Genomic DNA, 19,856 nt, shown 5'->3' on the forward strand with positions numbered 1-19,856 from the left:
TTAGTTCTAAAGAAATTAATTTGTCAATCTACATGATTTGAAAATGGATAGCTCCGGTGGCTTCCTAATATGGGAAGGAAGAGCATTCCAGACGGCCGCGGAAAGCGCATCTGTCTCGTCCCTTCATTCACGCAGTCACAAGCCAGACTCTCCTGATGAGACACTCAATGTCGAAACCAGTCCAGAGTTATTTGCCCGTGTTGATCCAATGCTGCAGAAACTATGAACTCACAGGAAGGCCGTGTGGCTGATGGGATGTCAAGGAACGCTTTAATTGTTTGTATGTGGAGAGACTGCAACATGAATGAGACCCTTTTTGCCTGTATCAAAATGATGAAACATATATAAATAGGCTTTACTCTTTCTAGCAATGAAACAGGAGGTATGTGAAGATGTCGAAATTCCAAATAGATACCTTGTTCAAGTCATCACACATACTTGTGAAAAACATGCAAATAAACATGCCCTGATAATGCTCGCAACGTCTTTGAAACGGATTGGCCTCCACCAGGGACAGCCTTCTCGATGGCCTTGTCTCTACACCAGTGTTAGACCAGATGCATTGTCTGCTGATATATATTTTTTTTATTTCACGCAACGACGCTGATGATGTTTATCGAGCTACATATCAAGATGCATTCAGCTCATTAACGAGCATCTCTACACGTGGGAATGAGCCGGATCGTCCGGAGAAACCCATTCCTTGCGCGAGGGGGCAACACTCGATCCCTCTGCATCGTTGTTCCTGTCGTGAGTTCACGAGTTCGTGTTGTCCCCGCAGGAGGCACCCTGAGTGCAGCATGGCGGTAGCGAGGAGGTCGAGTCTGCTGTGTGTGGCGCTCCTCTTCTCGTGCCTCGTCAACCTCTTCTGGTTCCAGCGCGGCTCCACAACGACGACGACGACGTCGCGGGACGCCGTGACGGGCCGCGAGGGGAGCGCCCTCCAGCGCTCTCTCGAGAGGGTCGCCAACGGGCCAATGGTGGAGACACTCAACGACGGGACTCTGACGGAGCAGCTCAACGACATCGAGACCATGTTGGAGAAGATCCTCAAAGGTGACGGCGATTAGCGGAGTCGGCGTGGGACCACCACTGCACGTGTGTGTGTGTGGGGCGAGCTTGACTGCGGTGACCCAATAGGGCGGATTCATCATGTTAGTGTGTAGGGCACTTGTGGTGGCTAGGAGATGTTAACTACCTCGCCTGATGTGCAGGAGCCTATGGGTTCGATTTCGTGCCTGACGATGCCTTCTGTATATGTGGAGTTTGCGTCTCTCTCTCTTTCTCTACCCATGGTTGCATGGGTTTTTTCTCCTGAGTCCTCCGGTTTTTCCCCCTCCACATTTAGAAACATGTCCCACATTGAGAGTATACATCTCCACGTGATCATGATGATGATGGTAAGCCACTTCGTTGAGCTATAATTTGTGATAGCCAGGCCGCTACTGAAAACAGCTTCACATCTCATTCGGCCTTAGCTGGTAAAATAAAATAGTTTATAGCAGCCAAATACTCTGAACAGACATCAATTCTAAATGTGGAGGGAAAAACCAGAGGACCTCGAGACAAATCCATGCGATGACCACCTCCTGCATACCTGGCGAGGTAGTTAACATCTCCTTGCCACCGCGGCACCCCTACCTCGTCCTGCTATGACCACCCTGTTATCCGGTTCATCGGCACCAACATCAGCAGTAGCATCAGAAGAAGCAGAGCTAACAGGAGGACGTGTTCCATATGGGAGAGTTCATTGTGGATGGGCCCATTACCGCTCAGACGACGGGATTCACAGCAGACTTCAATTATATATCAACATCGCGTTACATACGCAACATGTGTTGTGTTGGCGATACTGCTGGTGCACAGACAGTAATAACGACATCGACACGGTTGTCGATAGCAACACCACCACTGTGTGTGGCATTAAAAGAAAACCCATAATAGGCATTTCGGCCAATAGCCCTTATTCATGGCAATTACTATGTTGCCCTCGTAATCTAAATGGGCATGCTCCCCCCCCCCCCCCGTCATTTACATGGACTTGGGGGGCCCCTTCCTCGTTATCTCTATGGGTGTGGGGGGGTCCCCCTCTCGTTATCTATATGGGTGTGGGGGTCCCTTGTCCTCTTCGTGAACTTCACTTCACACTCAACCCTAACCACATGCCCCTACGACTGGCATCTCCACCAAGTCACACGGCATTGATATGCGATGCTTTTTCTGGAAGTCTTTGCTGCTTTTTCCTGGATTCTTCTGTTGAGCGTAAACATTTTAAGATGTTCCTTGTCCATGTTTCTGTTTGTTGCGGTTGCACCCGATTCAAGAGCCGAATGGCTCACCGGGCGAAATCTAATAAATGAACTGAAACTGAACTGAACTGAAGTCAAGGGTGCAGATCGCAATCTCGTGCTGCCAACTCCCGCTCAGGTTTACCCCCCCCCCCCATTCCTCTCTACCACCCTCCACTGACCTTGGTGCGTCCTATGCAGTGTTCTGGCTCTCGCCAGGTCCATGCCCACGCCAGTCCAGACCCTCACCAGACCCTCGCCAGTCCAGGTGACTCTGTGATTTGCGAGATATTCGCGAGTTATTCTTTGTTTGTTTTTGTAAAGCCCACATGGCGCCGTCCTTAAATAATGTCACGCACCTAGGGGGGGGGGGGGGGGTCAGACATTTGTGACGATGTGTGACAAGGGGGGGGGGGGCGTTTGAGAGATGTGACGTCACATCAAAATGCGCCACTTTAAATAAATATAGACAACACGTTCTACTTAATTAAATAGACTTTTTAATAAATGTTTTCTCCTACAAGCGACATTAAATACGCACTACAATGACAATAGTTTAAAGCGATTTGAAGCATGTTTTATTGTTTCGGGGGGGGGGGGCAGAGCTTTGTGACGTCATATTTGAGGGGGTCTGACATTTTGTGATGCCGTGTGTCGAAGGGGGGGGGGGGGGGGTCAAAAATCGTCCAAAATCGCGTGACGTCATTTATGGACGTCCACTATAAACATCCCAGCTGTTGTCTGCATCCAGTAAAAAGACACGTTTATTAATTACTTCATCTTTATTATTATTGTTGTATTATGCTTATTTATCGCCAGGACAGCCTTGCTTGGTATATTCAGCCTGTAAAGTTTGTTGTGGTTGCAGTTGGTAGTGGTGTGAATCGACAACCTAACCAGAATCATCAATGACTTGGGAGCGTGGTTTTGGGTCATATACAGGCTAGAGGCCACAATAATTGTATTATTTCTATAATGTTTATCATCATCACTCCACTTTATTACCCAAGATGAACCTCAGGCGAGTCTCAAGTCTCTGCAGGAGGGTCCTGCCACTTTTTGCGCTCTTTCAATGGAGGAGGAATCAGAACATGTATTAATACTGGAGGAGGAATCCGAGGAGCTATAAAGCTCTTTGTCACAGATGTCCAGTAGGGGCACGTGGTCAGAACGTTACAACAACAAACACAATACACAAACACAACAGGAGTGAAAAGTATAGGAAAGGTAAACATATCACTTAAAAATATGCAAATAAAAAAAACATTTTTTTAATCTAGCGAGATGAAGCCCATTGAGGTATTAACTATTTTGCAGAAGCCACCTGGCCACAAATGATATCTCAACAAAGTGGCTTATCACCACGTGGAAATGTATAACAGCAACATAATCAGAATAATCGCAATGCATGTTTCTAAAATGTGGAGGGAAAACCCGGAGGAGGACCCGGAGAAAACATCCACGCGGCCACAGGGAGAGAGAGAGATAGAGCAACCGCAAAACTCCAAATAAACAGCAGGTATCGGGATTGGGATCGAATACACGACCTCCTGTATACCATCTCGCCAGTGCGTGGTTGGGGAGTGCGATCTACACAACATTCAACAATCGGGTCGGTGTGACGTTTCCCTGGTGGCTACAACCGGCATCATCGGGCAAGTTGCCATAATTGTGGAAGATGTCCAGTAGAAAGGTAGAGTTTACTCTGGCTCTCACCTGGACATTTACATCTGTTCATGGAGGTCACTCTCTCTCTACCGCGCCTATCTATTTACACACCATGAAGAAGGGTCATTGCCTGAAACGTCACATATTATACATATATTAACGTTTCATTTTCTGAGCCATCCACACACGCGCATGTCTGTAAACGCGCATGGTGCTGCCGTGGGCACGCACGGGACGCGTCGACTCGTTCTCGCTGCTCGGTTTGTCGGTGTTCGCCGCCCAAAGTCGTGACGAGTTTTTGTTTTATTTCTCTTTGCTCCGTGAACCCCCCCCCCCCCCCCCCGGTTCTCCGCTCCCCATTCCACTGCAATGTGCAACCGATGCCCACTGTTCTGGGAGGATTGTTGGCACGAAAAATAACGATTGTTTAGGTTTCACATGTGAAGGCTTCGAACCCAACCCTTGGCGCCTATATATGTATTCTGGCTAGTCTCCCAATGGAAATGTCACTGGGTACTCGAATTGTAAACATTGTTGTGGGTATGAAAGAATAAGATTAGGTTGAACCCTTTTTGGCAGAAAAACGTTGTTAAGATTAACCCCTAGTAGGCTTTCGTGACCAATATCATCTATAATACAGGTTTTATTGGGTTAGATCTCATAAATATATCAATGTTTCGTTAAACCCGCCACCACCCGACACAGCCAATTAGTAAGGTTTGTCACGTGAACAGAACATGGCAATTCGTGACTAGTACAGCACACCGGTGTGTTGGAGAGTAATTACAACTCACTTCATTCGGCGACAGCTAGATTTGTGGAGAAATCCTCCCGTTTTATTGCTTAAAAAGAGGGGTAAATGTGATGGCATCACTTGTGAGCACTTCTTGAGCAATGTGGGGGGGGGGGGGGGGGGTAAATTAATTCATATAAATGACGATGGGAACCCATTGACGGTTGGGTTATTTATATGGTAATTAACGTACAGTATGCATGCACATTGTGTGTACTAAAATAGCCGTACCTGTTATTGTTCAACGATCATCCCTATTGAAGTATGCTGACCTGTATAGGCATGCATTAAAACAATGTGTCATTTGATGATTCGCTGAAAAAACAGCACTAAGCCTGTAGCTATCCGAACGGTAAAACATTTTTAATCTCAATTCCGATAGATTCTGTAATTAGTCTTGGCAAGTAGTAAATAGTTTTTGCATAGAACTTGAACATTATCAAAATCAATTGAGTGTCCTTGTTGGCACTCGTGTTCTGCCACTGCTGACAGTTGTATTTGGGAGTATTCAATATTTATTTGGTGTTCAACCTGCTTGCCCACCATCGCATTTGCCACAAGTATAATGAATATGGTACACACCTTCTGTTGACAGCTTTACCATATAAATACATACCCCAACTGGCAATGGATACCCATTGTCATTTATATGCATTCATTAATCCCCCCCCCCCCCAACATCGCTCACGAAGTGCTCACAAGTGATGCCATCACATGTTGTACTCCTCTATTTAAGGAATGAAACAGGAGGACTTCTCCACAAATACGCCTGATGAAGCTAGTTGTAATTACTGGCGAAACGTTGTACTCAGATTGTAAATATTGTGGCTTTGCTCTCCAACACACCAGTTAGTGCTGTGCTTGTGACGAATTGGCACGTTCTGTTTACGTGACAAACCTTACTAATTGGCTGTGTCGGGTGGTGGCGGGTTTAACGACACATATTTACGCGATCTAACAAAAATACCTGTATTAAAATGTTAAGATGTTCAAACACCAAATAGAAACCTTTTTCAAAAAGTTCCCATATTACGAGGACCTTTTTAATTTACTTTTATACTGGAAAAAAGGTCCTATATTGTTGTGTTTACTCTCCAACATACAACTGGTAAGTGCTGAACTAGCAACCAATATGCATGATTTTGTTAGCGTGATAAAAACCTTGCTAATTGGCCATGTTGGGTGGTGGTGCCGGGTTTAAGGACTCATTTATGCGATCTAACCCACCAAAACACGTTCAGTATGGATAATAATTGAATTGATTGGTAACTGAGCCATGGTTCATTTCTTACCCCCGCCATCGCCCACGAATCCTTAACGAGATTTTTGTATAGGATTGCACAAGAGCGATGGGACATCGAAGAAAGAGGTCGTGTGCGAGGGGAACCAGTGGGTACCCGACCCCGAGACCCCGCTCTTCAAGGAGTGGGGCAAGGACCTCCCGGCGCGGCAGAAGCGCAAGGCGTGTGCCCGCTTCCTCACCTACGGCTACAACGCCTACCTGAGCGACCGGCTGCCCCTCGACCGCGACGTGCCTGACAACCGCCCTCCCGGGTACGCCACTCGGAGTCGCACTCTCGCTCAGCGTCGCCATTATTGTCATCACCACCATAATTATTAGCAACGTTATCATGAGTATTTAACTCTATGTAACCACATGTCTGTCAGTGTGACTGTAGATCTCTCTACGTCCTTGTAAGAGGTCTACCTCAGCTCCCAGTATACACGATTGCTAAACGAGATACGCGTGAATGCAAGTGCGTGTTTACTGTAATACGCTACCATGGGGGTCTGTGATAAACCGGATATTTTTTTTTTATCTCTGGGGCTTTTTTATATCAAAAATGAAAGAAGAGACTTGTTTGTTTGCTGTTCTCGAAAATTTACCTTGCCAAACAAGACACGGCCCACGTTGATCAGAGCGTATCGCTACTTCTTATTTCATATCGCCAATGTAGATGTAGAGCAACGACTACAATTTCACATACTGAACTGAACTAAAACATGTATTTTTTAAATCACGAATTATAGTAGATCAATGAATAGGCCAGGATGAGTCTCATTTGCAATCATGATCTGGGTCACCAAAATTGACTAAACGTGTTGGATCTTGATTGGCGATTTGTAATTGGTCGTTTCTTGCTTACGATTTCTACTCGCTTCATTATCGTACCTCTTGTTACTTGATTTATTTAAAAATTTTGGTCCCAGGGATCGTTTAACCATACTTCCCCTTTCCCGTGCCTCACCACAGCTGCAGCACCAAATGGTACCCGTCAGAGCTGCCGGGTCTCAGCCTGGTGCTGATCTTCTACAACGAGGCCGTCTCCATCCTGCTGCGCGCCGTCACCTCCGCCGTGCGCAACACACCGCACCACCTCCTCAAGGAGATCATCCTCGTCGACGACTGCAGCGACTACGGTGAGAGCTGCAGGGCTGCCACCTCAACCTTCTCCTCCTACACCTGAACCTCCTAATTTTCTACCACCGAATTCCCCACCTCCTAATCCTCCACCTACTAATTCTTGACCCTGTAATCTTCCACCTCGTTCTCCAATTTCTCCTCCACCTCGTCCTCCACCTCCGCCCCCACAGATACAACTGAAAGAGAGATGGATCTCTCTCTCTCTCTCTGTCAGCCCGGCGGATTTCCTGCAGCAAGGGTCAATGCAATTTTGGTATCCGATCTCGGCGGCACAAATAAACTCCCACTACCTTAACAAAGAATGTCTGTTTCCAGGCTGGTGACAACCCGAGTGGGTGGGTGGGGATTGTGTGGGTGGGTAAGTCAGTGAGTGGGTGGCTCAGTGAGTGGGTGAAAATTTGGTGAGTAGGTGGCTCTGTGGGTGGTTGGGAACTGGGTGGGTGGGAATTGAGTGGGTGTGAGTGGATAAATGAGCAAGTGTGTGAGTTAATTAATTCGTGAATTATTAAATAAACTAAAACTATTTAACAACTAAACTATGTTTTATTTCACCAAGTAAGGCCCACTGAACTATATAGCTCTTTTTCAGGAGCGACATGACTATACATGATATCCCAATGAAGTGGCTTAGTACGTGCAAATTTAAAGCAGCCAAATACTCTCAAAGCATGATTCTAAATTTGGAGGGAAAAACCGGAGGGCCTGGATAACAATCCACCCGACCACAGGGAGAGAGATGCACACTCCAAATATACTGATGAGTGCGAGAGTGGTTGAGTGAGTTACGTGCCGATCCACGTAGAAGGGTGCCCTGATCTGGAATCAAACTCGGGAATCATTATTGCTGTGCACCGCCCTCTCCACCAGAATCTGGTGAAAGGCCTCTCAGTCATGGCCCCGTGTAACACGGCTGCCACGGGGGTTGACGATGTTGTCACCACTTCACAGATGACCTGCAGGAAGGGTTCGACTCCCTCGTCCAGGAGCTGGGCCGCAAGTACGACCATGTGAAATTCCGGCTGGAGCGGCACACGGGACGGAGGGGCCTCAGCGCGTCGCGTGTCACCGGCATCCGAGCGGCCTCAGCGCCTGTGGTGGCCGTCATGGACGCCCATGTGGAGTTCCCCGTTGGATGGTGAGTCCGCTTTGCCGTGACGCTTTGCACCGTGAGTTCCATTGATCGTCAGAACCAGCATTGGGCCATTCTGGAGGGTGGGTGGGGTGGGTGGGGGAAGGCGTGATGACATCCAGGCGTGACCCATCCAGCTCATGGGCTGTGGAATGCATGGTGATGTCATTGTGCAGATGTGCAGCAGTGACATCACCACCGCACACATCTCCCTGACTGTGCGCCAGCCAGCTAACTCGGGGTTCCCCGTTGGCCAGTGAGTCCCGAAATCTCTCCCGCAACGGCTCGGCCCATTTCTACTTTTTGGGCCTTTCCATTGTTGACTCGGGCTAGGGGTACCGGTGGACACTGTTGGGCATTACATGAACCTTATGGCGGGACCCCGGGGTCCCATAAGCTCCCGGCTCTCGCATAAACTACGTTGCGACGTAATTTTATGTCTGTTGAAGGCGAGCGACAGGGGAATCAATTCCTCTCGACGAGCTCTACACGATGCACTAATCAAAGGCGATGACCGATTTCCCCCCCCCCCTCCCCATAGGGCCGAGCCAATCCTGGCGCGAATCCAGGAGGATCGCCGTGTGGTGGTCTCCACGGTGTTCGACAACACGCACTACGACACGTTCGTCGTACACCGCTACGAGTCGCAGGCACAGACGTTCACCTGGCAGCTGTGGTGCACCTACAGAGAGCCTCCCCTCGACTGGATCACCAACAAGGACCTCACGGCCCCCATTAAGTGAGTCGCACGCCCGAACGGACTGAGCTGGCTAGGAGATGTTGACTACCTCCCCAGGTATGCAGGAGGTTATTGGTTCGATCCTGACGCTTGCTGTAGATTTGGAGTTTGCGGTGTCTCTCTCCCCGTGGTTGCTTGGATCTTGCTCCGGGTCCACTGTTTTTTACCTCCACATTTAGAAACGTGCGTTTTTAGAGTATTTGTTTACTATAAATGTCCACTTGATAATCCACTTCGTTGTGCTATAATTTGTGATAGCCAAGTCGTTTCTGAAAAAAGAGCTGCATAGCTCAGTGGGGCCTTACCTGTGTAGAGGAGAGAAATACGCGGTGTGCACAGTTAGGCGGGTGCAACTGAGGGCAAACAGGTGTGTGGGTTGCAACATGAGGTTTGCACAGACAAGCCGACAGTAGTTAAGGGGAGAAGCTGGTGTAACTGAGGTCGAACTGGTGCTACGCTGTGACCGTATGTTGGCGCCTAGGAGATTGGAGATGGGGGGTGATGATAAGAGATTAATGGGATGACTGACGCCGGCCTGGCGGCAGCTTAAGTGAAAGCACGTGAGGACTCGGGATGAGCAGGGGGATATAAGCAGGAGTGTGTGTGAGCGAGGGGAGTTGTTTGCTGGGAACCAAGAGTGAAGACATCTCGCCGCTGCCACTCCAGCCGTCAACGGGACCTCAACCCTCACGCCGTCGCCGGGCGGGTGTTGGCTGAACCCCCCGCCCGGGACAGATGGGTGAGTGGGTCTGAGAGAGCGTAGGTGAGGGCAGCGGTGGAGATGCAAAGACGCTGTGTGCGGAGTCGCTGAGTGCGGAGTCACTGTGTGCGGAGTAGCTGAGTGCGGAGACGCTGTGTGCGGAGTAGCTGGGGGCGAAGCTGCTGAGTCGCTGAGAGCAGAGCTCCTGAGTGCAGGATAAGTGAGGTGCAGAATAGATAAGAGCGGATAGAAGTTCAGTATATGTGACTGTACAAATAGTTATAGGAGTGCCTTTAACTTGCGCAAGAACAGGTGAATAAAGTGTAAGCAGGTGACTTGTTTCAACATGTCGGTGTGAGTAAGTTCTGAAGACACTACACCTGGTTAAATCAAAAAATATTGTATCTAGTGAATGATGTGTCCGTTGCATGTGGCCTTCAAAATCCTTTCGCTTGCCAAGTTCACTCAAGTTGCTTTGACCCCCCCCCCCCCCCCCCCAGGAGTCCAATCGTGATGGGCTGCATGGCGGCCAGCAAGAGCTACCTGGAGGAGATCGGCTTTCTGGATGAAGGCATGCAGGTGTACGGAGGGGAGAACGTGGAGCTGGGCCTCAGGGTGAGGACGCACAGAAACTCAGACAAAGATCCCCCGTGTAGCCTTAACAGACTGTTGGGGCAAGTGCTGTTATAGCGAGTAGCAGCACCTTTGAAGGGCAGTACGGCACACGAGGGGCTGGGTAGTCGTCACCACGCTCTGCCCCCATTGTCTCCCCAGTGGTGATGTATACACACTGCACCCAGGTACTCATTTGACCTACGGATAGACCCAGGACCAGTTCAGATAATCTGTCCCTGATGTTGGCCGTGGGCAGGAATTGAACTCTGATAAACTAGGTTCATAGCGCAGTGTGCTAACCGCTACACTACTACAGAGATGCAACTTTGACCAAATTCACTCACTCACTCGTGCATGTTCATACAGACCGGCACAGGCATTATTAGATCACTGTGCTGGCCTGCTGCCTTGTTCAGAGTGGACGGTCATGGTGGCTGGGCTCCTCCTTACTAGAGGGAGAAACACTGAGCTCCAGCCCCATCTTGCAGCCTAATTCAGAGTGAAGGATCACACCGGCAGATCTATTGGGTGATCAGACAGCTCTCTCCTCCACCCCCCTTCTCCCCCCCACCCCGTGTCCAGGTGTGGCAGTGCGGGGGCAGTGTGGAGGTGCTGCCCTGCTCGCGCTTGGCTCACATCGAGCGCTACTTCAAGCCGTACGCCCCGGACCTGAGCATCCACATGCGCAGGAACGCGCTGCGCGTGGCCGAGATCTGGATGGACGACTACAAGAAGAATGTCTACCTGGCCTGGAACCAACCCGTGAATGTACGCAGTGCACTGTTACTGCGAGGCAGGGTAGAGGAATTGTGGGGCTGACTCCACCCAAGGCCGTGCCGGCCTGGGGTAGCTCCCCGCCTCTGCTAGGCTCTTGTGCACCATCATCGCTAGTCCCCGCTAGCAACTACTCCGGGGGCGCGTCACGCAGCCCTCTACCACGCCGGCGCACCTGGCTGGGGACTCGGCTGGTCTCCATCCCTTCTTCAGTGTGAACGTCTCCTGTATAGGACAGTCCTTCCTCTGAGGAACACCCTTCTGGAGGGGACTTCCCCCTCCTCTGAGTCCACCGGCGTGCACCACCCGTTCGTCATACCACACACCGGCTGGGTAACCACTCCGCCACCTCACGACCTCAGACAGGGGGTTAATACTCCACCCCCCCACTTCGATGAGTCTGAGGTGCCTGTGCTAGTGTGTCTTTATGTAGGTAGATATCTCTACACGTGTATGGGTGTCTGTGCATGTATGCACCTACATGTAACCAGCAACTTGTTTTGTTTCCTGTTGGCGAGCCTTCAACACTTCATGTGACGTCAGGGTGTACCCAATCTGGCACACGCGACAAGGCACTATATGTATAGCTGTACCATTATCTGCGTGTGGCCTGTGGAACTCAACACCTTCTCATCCGTCCACACACTTTAATTCCCCAATGCGCCCTCCACCAGACTATCCTCTCCCATACCCTGTGCCTCGTCCTTCCTGGTCTATGCCCACTCTGGGCCCTTGCCTCCTGATTCGCTACCGATAGGGGAGGGGTTGTGCAGGATTCGCCAGCCCCTATCACATGACCCAAACTCTCCCATTCCAGCCCTCCCCTCCTCCCTCAACTGTCTGTTAACTGTCAATCAACTTTTGAACTACTCTCAGCGAGAGGCAGTCTTTCCCACGGGCGTGGGCACGGCCATTTCCATACTTCTTCACGGTGGAACTTACCAGAGGTGTGGACTCGAGTCATGTGACTTGGACTCGAGTCAGACTCGAGTCATGAATTTGATGACTTCAGACTCGACTTGGACTTGCATAACAATGACTTTGTTCCACCTCTGAGGTGTGGACTCGAGTCATGTGACTTGGACTCGAGTCAGACTCGAGTCATGAATTTGATGACTTCAGACTCGACTTGGACTTGCATAACAATTACTTTGTCCCACCTCTGGAACTTACTGCAGGCAGGATAGACAAAGTAGTAACGGTGCCTGGATACAAATTGAAAAACCATCAAAAACTTTGTCACAGGCTTGTGTAAATATACCGTGTTTTCATAGCCTCAGAGATTTTCGAGCTTGGCCATATAATGTCGTAGTCAGCGTAGTCAGCGGTGATCCTGTCAGCATGGCCTTAACATGATCGTGGCCAAGAGAAGGTCAATGTGGAATATTGAGATTGGCCATGATGACTTTTTTTCTCCAGAGTGGGTTGTTGTGTGCAAGAGAAGTCTCTGGGGCCCATCTCAGGACATCAGTTCAACAATGAGTCGATGTGGATGTTAAGAACCTTTTGTGGGTGGAGATCATGCAATGTAGATCACGTACACGTGACTTCCGGCGAGGCAGATTCGCTCTGGAGTAGAGCTCACAGTGAGGAGTTCAACAAATGGACATCTAAGGCGAAACTTTTTTGAGCCAAAGGGTGAATCAAATTTGGGTGAGGATGTTGGTGTTCACTCGCAGCACCCGCCCCCCACCAGGTTTTTGGAGAGCTACATGGTTGGTCTTTGTCTTTTTTTGTTTACAGGGCTCTGGGATAGACATCGGCGATATCTCAGACCGCGTGGCTCTGCGCAAGCGGCTCAACTGCAAGAGCTTCGAGTGGTACCTGGAGAACGTGCTGCCCTCACTGCCCAACCACAAGGATATCGTCCAGTACGGCGTGGTGCGTAGTTCTTCTGCATGTTCAGGCCTGGCTTGTTCGCTTAATGGAGTCTGTTCTCCTAATAACGCGGTAGTAGTTGCGTTTGTGAAGAACATTACGTGATGGAAACATCGCGTTATAATAAATTATATATAATATCGGGCGAAGCACAGTCAGTGATAACACGTGAGATGCGCATGCAGGCTGAGTAGCATATAGAAGCATCCAGCAGCATTCCAATGCCTTGTGTGTGATGCTACGCCGAGGCAGCTGTTACAACCTCTTATTCCTACTCATGCGAGGTAGTCCGTTCACTCAATTATATCCAATTTGCATCCGCATTTGAAAAAAAAAATCTGTTCTTTAATCCATTTATTGCATTATATCTAATTTGCGTCATGAAAACAACAAGCGTTATAGAAGAACTGACTACTTAGACTGTTGGTGATGATTATTTAATTATTTGGTTAATTATCATTTAAGGAGGAGGGGAATAAAAGAAACTCAAACCGATCCTATTTCAGGCATACGAGGCGAAACGTCGGGCATACGTCGTAGTGCACCGAATGATGCGGTGGAGAGCGCGGGGGTGTAATGGTGGTGTGCGCTGCTGCTGTGGCCGGTGTCGCCCCTCTAGATGAGGAGCGTTGAGAGGAAGGACCTGTGCCTGGACCGGGGCGACCCCCAGAAGAACACCCCCATCATCCACCCCTGCCATGGATTTCAACCCCAGGTGCTCGTCACAATTTCCCTTCCACGTGAAGTTTGTTGTCCTTCACCCCCCCTTCTCCCCCGTACCTTTGATTTAGTGTAGTGTATAGTATCGTGTATAGTGTAGTGTATATTAGTGTAATATATAGTAGCGTATAGTGTTGTGTATAGTGTATTGTATAGTAGTGTAGTCCATAGTAGTCTAGTGTATAGTAGTTTGTATGTCTGTTAAACTTTCGCAACCGTATGTAGCAATCTGTGGCTAATCAGAGGTGCGGGGGGAGAGACAACAAACCAAAACACAAAAAAACAGATATGAGGGTTTTGTGTTGGACTAGTCCATAAAACCCTCAGGACTGAAAAGAGTATTAAAGACTGTCTTTCATTCTAGCCCTGCCAAGTTGGGGGGCAAATATTGCTGCTGTGTTTGATTCCCAACTGAGTAATTTGCATTTGAGTAAAAAAAAAAAAGTTGGGATCGTGACGCCACCACGACATCTTTAACGTCTGCCATGCAACCTGAAGCTAACGGCCCGTTGGCATTTATTACGGCCGCTATCGCGGTATTAACCGGGGTGTCCGTTGTGTATTGTTTAAAAACCACGTGCCTCTGCAAGACGAGTGGCGAATGTGGGAAGGCATTTTTTTCGAATTTGGTAAAAAAAATGTAAAAGCCTCACAATGGACTGTGGTGAATACGAGTCGGTGGTGGTCCTTGATAAATAACGTCACGAAACGATTCCTTAAAGAGCCGTCTGCTGCTCCGGAGCCGCAGGTTGCCGACCCTTGCCCATCGTAAATTGGACTCCCGTCGCAAACTGAACTCCAATGGTCAGAGGTCGGCAACCAAAACAACAAGAAGAGCCATTTTTTTTTCGAATTTCAAGAGCCGCACCGCAGTCACTTCAAGAGCCACCACATCGCGGCTCCGGCCGCCGCACGTTGCAAACCCCCTGCCCAAGCGCGACGGCCCTCTCTACGTCAGTTTAACACACTGCAGCAGTAGTTGGCCTTCAACACCAATATTATCTATAATAGGGTTTCTTTTTGGGGTTAGCTCGCGTTAATATAAATGTGTCGTTTAAACCCGCCACCACCAGCCGACACAGCTAATTGCTAAGGGGTTGTCATGTAAACAGAAGCCCGCCAGTTTAGTCACGAGTTCAGCGCTAACCGGTTGTGCGTTGGGAGAGTAAATACGCAGCGCCGTTTACAATTCGATTGACCGTGACGTTTGCGCCGGTGATTGCACAACGACGCTCTGGGATGCAGTTGGCAGTGGAAACGTCTACCAAGAGGATCATGGTGGGCTTTAACGTGGACCTGAAGTCTCCCGGAGTCATCTGCGTGGGGATGTCCGAGGCAGGGACTGAGCCCGCCCTGCTCGATTGTGACCTGGAGTCGGTGCAAGAGAGGATCCTCAAGTTCCAGGTGGGTGGCCCGCACCTGTGGACGCTTCACAGCATTCCGCTCGTTTATACCTAGAAGCGCCTTACCGCCATGACTCAAGGCTCTCTCGTTCAGGAGGGTCCTGCCTCCCCCCCCCCCCCCCCCCCGTGTGTATCCGTGTGTGTGTATCTGTTAGTGTATCTGTGTGTGTTTGTGTGTGTGTAAAATGTCGAACGCCTGCTGGCAGGAGGTCACGGGGCAGACCCAGGTGCCACAGGTCGACTGACTGAGATGACTGAGATGAATGGCTGATGCACCACCTGTGCCCCCTACTGTGCCTACTTGCTGTGCTTTAGCCATCCGGCGCTCCGCTCGTTGTTGTGAGCATCGCTCCACCGCCCTCTGTTGTTGTTGAAGGGCGACTGCCTCCAACTGCCCAGTAGCGTCCTTTACGAGCCTCCTCCACAGAGGCCAATCTTGACACCGCTGGTACCAGTCAGAGGCAAGTCCACTCAGCTCCACATCCTCCTTCTCTTCTCTAGCCAGTGCCGCGCCCATTTAGCCCCCTTGATCCCGCTGAATTAAAGCTGTTTGGGCATGTGGTGATTGGGCATGCGGGCTACATGGCCTAGCCAACGCAGCCTTGCCTGCCGGAGGAACTGACCGATGGGACTTGTCCAGATCTTTCGAGGATTTGTGTGCTCCTCACACAATCCAGCCTGGTTAAACCTAGGATTGATCGTAGGCAGGCCAGCCTAAATGTTTCTAACCGGCAAAGATGTTCCATTAGGGGGGTCCACGTTTCGCAAGCGTAGAGAAGAGAGGGAATGACTGTGGCTGAGAAGACCCGAAGCTTCATGCGGAGCAACAGACCAGGTAGCTTCCACACAGCGTTACGCAACCGATGAAACGATAATGCCGCTCGACTGATTCGGAGTGAAACCTCTGCTGTTAAACCGGAGCCAGTCATGAGCATGCTGCCCAGGTATGTGAAACTCTCCACTCTCCACAACTGCTCCATCACCGATTGGGAGTTGTGGGGGTGGAGTGCCCGATGGTACAAAATACCCAGGCAGGTGCTTCGTTTTGGTGGGGCTGATGATGGTAAGGCCCCAGCTCTTAGTGGCACACTCCAGTTTCAGCAGCAGCAGCAGCGTCTCCAACTCCTCCTCTGAATGAGCAGCAATTACCAAATCATCGGCATACATAATGTGATTGAGCAATAGGGAGCCATCCCTTGACCGCACCCGGGCATCGATCAGCCTCCCATTGTATTTGTACCAGATGGAAATTCCTCCAGTGCAGCTACTGAAGGCTTCACGAACTACGTGGTCGAAAAATATGTTAAATAATGTTGGAGCCACAGGACATCCCTGTCGCACCCCAAGGTGTACAGGGAATTGCTCTGACTCCCGGTCACGTAGTTTTACCCGGGCCTGCTCACCATCATGAAGGTCCTTAATGAGCATGAGCAGAGGGTCAGGGACTCCGAAAGCACGAAGAACAAGCCAGAGCCCAGGCCTACTGATGGTATCATAGGCCTTGACCAGGTCAATAAAACAGAAATGTAGGTCTTGTTGGAATACCCTCCACCTCTGTTGTAGCAAACGCACAGAAAATATGACATCTGTGCAGGACCGCCCTTTCTTGAAACCACATTGAGGCTCCGCAAGCCTCTCCTCAGCGTGCCTCGCAAGGCGATGTTGAATAATCCTTGCCAGGACCTTTCCCGCCACACTGAGGAGTGAGATGCCCCTGTAGTTGTTACAGTCTGTGCGGTCCCCCTTCTTAAAGAGGGGTACCACAAGGGCATCCTTCCAATCCTTTGGAACCCGTCCAGTTATCTAGACTGTTGTTAAGATGTCATGTAGGGCAGTCTGCGCACAAACGCCACGCTCCCTCAAGCATTTCGCTTGGGAGATCATCTCTGCCCGGTGCCTTTCCTGGTCTCAGACTCTGGATCGCCTTTAGTACTTCCTCAATAGATGGCACCTCAGCCAGCCACTCACAGGGGGTGACGTCTTCCTCCAATATTTGAGGCACCGCAGCCTCAGTAGGGTCATCCCCACTTTGTCCCGCGATGTTTTCTATGTCGCGGGATTCCCCCTCCCCCAGAACTTCCCATAAATGCTCAGCAAATCTGCAAACCTGTTCCTGGGTGTCGGAGATTGGATCACCGTTCTTTCCCCTAATGATGGTAATCGGTGTGGCGCTGCAGGTTACTTTTTGATGGAGTTAAATAGGGATTTGTGATGGCGGGCCATTGAGGCAGACTCCATCTCCTCCACACATGCGCACATACACACGTGTACATATCTGTTTTGTGCGTGGCCCCTGCTGCAGGACGGAGAACTGCGAAGCGGAGACGGAGCCAAGTGCCTGGAGGTGCGAGAGGTGGAGGGCGAGAGCTTTGGCGCTCGGCTCGTCATCCAGCCCTGCACCGGAAAGAAGTGGATCGTGGAGTTTTACAGTCCCCCCAAGTGATCCCAGTCATCATCCTCTTCATCATCGTCATCGTGATGAAGACGGCGATGACGATCGTGACGATGATCGTTTACAGAGCGAGACCAAATTTTCTATAATAATTATAATTAATGATAAGAGAGGTGGCAACTGATTTGTGCCTTTGGGATGTTTTTTTTTAAGCAATATATATTTAAAAGAGGAGAACTGTAAAGAAACGACAGTGAAACTCTCTGCTGTGTTAACACGGTTGTGCCGATTTCTGAAGGGCTGCATTTTGTTTTGCTTTGCGCGGGAATAGTTGCACGGCGAGAGCCGATATCACAGCGCGGGTGTCGATTGACATGGCTGGCACCGGCGTCACAACGGGAATGCCCGCGCGTCTCCGCTTGTATCTCCGTGTTTGTGTCTCTGCGGGTGTGTGTCTCCGTGTCTGTGTGTGTCTCCGTGTCTGTGTGTGTGCGTGCGCGTCTCCGCTTGTATCTCCGTGTTTGTGTCTCTGTGCGTGTGTGTGTGTCTCCGTGTCTGTGTGTGTCTCCGTGTCTGTGTGTGTGCGCGTCTCCGCTTGTATCTCCGTGTTTGTGTCTCTGTGCGTGTGTCTCCGTGTCTGTGTGTGTCTCCGTGTCTGTGTGTGTGCGTGCGCGTCTCCGCTTGTATCTCCGTGTTTGTGTCTCTGTGCGTGTGTGTCTCCGTGTCTGTGTGTGTCTCCGTGTCTGCGTGTGTGCGTGCGTGTATCCGTTTGTATCTCCGTGTTTGTGTCTCTGTGTGTATGTGTCGGTCTGTGCGTGTGTCTCCGTGTCTGTGTGTGTCTCCTTATCTGTGTGTGTGCGTGCGTGTATCCGTTTGTATCTCCGTGTTTGTGTCTTTGTGTGTATGTGTCGGTCTGTGCGTGTGTGTGTCTCCGTGTCTGTGTGCGTGCGTGTATCCGTTTGTATCTCCGTGTCTGTGTGTGTGTGTATCCATATCCGTGTGTGTGTGTCTTTGTCTTTTAGTCTCCATGTTTCTGTGTGTGTATTAATGTGTGTGTGCATGTGCGTCATCGTTTGGGGGGCCAGCGACGGCGGCCGACGGCAGCTTGCACTGCGCGTGCCTCGCCGGTGGAGAGGCGAGTGGGGGAGGCTCAGGGGAGTGGGGGGGGGGGGCTCAGGGGAGTGGGGGGGGGGGGCTCAGGGGAGTGGGGGGGGGCCGCATTGTCCACTCAACACCCCGGGCTTGGATCTCTCAAGTTGTCTCGCTCATCCACCGGCGCACGTTCTTTGCGTTCTCGGGAGCCAGTTGGTCGATCCCGATCCGCGTTACGTCGGCCTCTCGCGTATTTATTATTACTTGAGTTCGGGCGGTCGTGTTTTATAAGACACCGTTGCGTGTTGTGAATACACACTGAAGGAGTTTTGCTTTGAGTGAATCTGCGACGGGCGTGCGTGCTTGCCATGCCCCCCCCCCCCTTTGTTTCGCTAGTCGCGCCTCTGCTAGCAAAACCGTTCCTGTGCCGGGCGGCCACTCGCTCCCTCTTAGTCTCACGTACGGCTGATGTAGACGCAGGGCGACAACTACAATTACAATTTTCAGATAATAAGCGCGTCAGGAGTAAGCCGATTCGTGAATCATCATCGCTGCGATGAGGTCTCCGTAGTATTTGTGGATCGGGGAATTGCGTCGTTACACATCGTGTAATAACACGCTGGAGACGGCTTGTGGAATCGGTCCTTTTATTTCACTTCTTGCAGTTCACAAACACTCCCGTTGCTGGCAGGCAACGGGAAGCGGGCAGACAGCCACCAGAGACACACCGCCACGTGGCACCCGGAGCCCCACTCGCGCGTGGTCCCTCTCTCTCTTCGTTCCGTGTCTGACCCCGTGTCTCTCCTCTCTCACCTTATTTAATGCCTGGGTCACGTGGTACACTCCAGCCAATCCCCTCAATAGCCTGCGCCGAATGTTCCAGATTCCCCATCAACTCCCGGGACCACGCCCCTGACTTCTCTTCCCATTGGCTGAGGCCAAGACCAGCGAAACCAATCACCGAGCTGACATCCCGTGATCACGCCGAGGCCATGCTCCCAGGCTCTCCCCCCATTGGCTGTAAAGCGGGACCGGCAAAGCCGATCACCACGTGAATCCGACATAGGCTCTTATTACACATCGTACGGTGTGGTCTGGGTAGCCACAGTCGCAGACTACTGGAAAGTTTTTAATTTCCCATTTGGGGATGGTGGGGGAACGGTGGTGCAGCGGTTCGCATTCTGTGCTACGAACCCGGCGACCCGACTTCGATTCCCGCTCACGGCCACCAACAACATTG

The 19,856-nt window shown here is 50.5% G+C and overlaps 1 protein-coding gene across 1 annotated transcript; it reads left to right on the forward strand.

Annotated features, from left to right (window-relative positions):
• Positions 1 to 786: 786 nt before the first annotated feature.
• LOC133360417 (polypeptide N-acetylgalactosaminyltransferase 18-like) lies at positions 787 to 18,666 on the forward strand. Its single transcript, XM_061579134.1, has 11 exons — positions 787 to 1,056; positions 6,084 to 6,303; positions 7,004 to 7,170; positions 8,123 to 8,309; positions 8,845 to 9,042; positions 10,243 to 10,357; positions 10,940 to 11,125; positions 12,875 to 13,012; positions 13,629 to 13,724; positions 14,975 to 15,133; positions 17,435 to 18,666. The coding sequence occupies exons 1-11, from the start codon at positions 801 to 803 to the stop codon at positions 17,573 to 17,575; spliced, it is 1,863 nt and encodes a 620-aa protein (XP_061435118.1). The 5' UTR covers positions 787 to 800; the 3' UTR covers positions 17,576 to 18,666.
• Positions 18,667 to 19,856: the final 1,190 nt, after the last annotated feature.

This window comes from Lethenteron reissneri, chromosome 68 (assembly GCF_015708825.2).
Source record: "Lethenteron reissneri isolate LAM-NWPU_2019-01 chromosome 68, ASM1570882v1, whole genome shotgun sequence".
NCBI classification, from domain to species: domain Eukaryota; kingdom Metazoa; phylum Chordata; class Hyperoartia; order Petromyzontiformes; family Petromyzontidae; genus Lethenteron; species Lethenteron reissneri.

Bases quoted from the DNA above. Each gene is read 5' to 3' on its own strand.
- LOC133360417 (XM_061579134.1), top strand. From the start codon at position 801: ATGGCGGTAGCGAGGAGGTCGAGTCTGCTGTGTGTGGCGCTCCTCTTC. The intron at 9,043-10,242 runs GTGAGTCGCACG...CCCCCCCCCCAG, and splicing joins GACCTCACGGCCCCCATTAA to GAGTCCAATCGTGATGGGCT. The intron at 15,134-17,434 runs GTGGGTGGCCCG...CCCCTGCTGCAG, and splicing joins AGAGGATCCTCAAGTTCCAG to GACGGAGAACTGCGAAGCGG.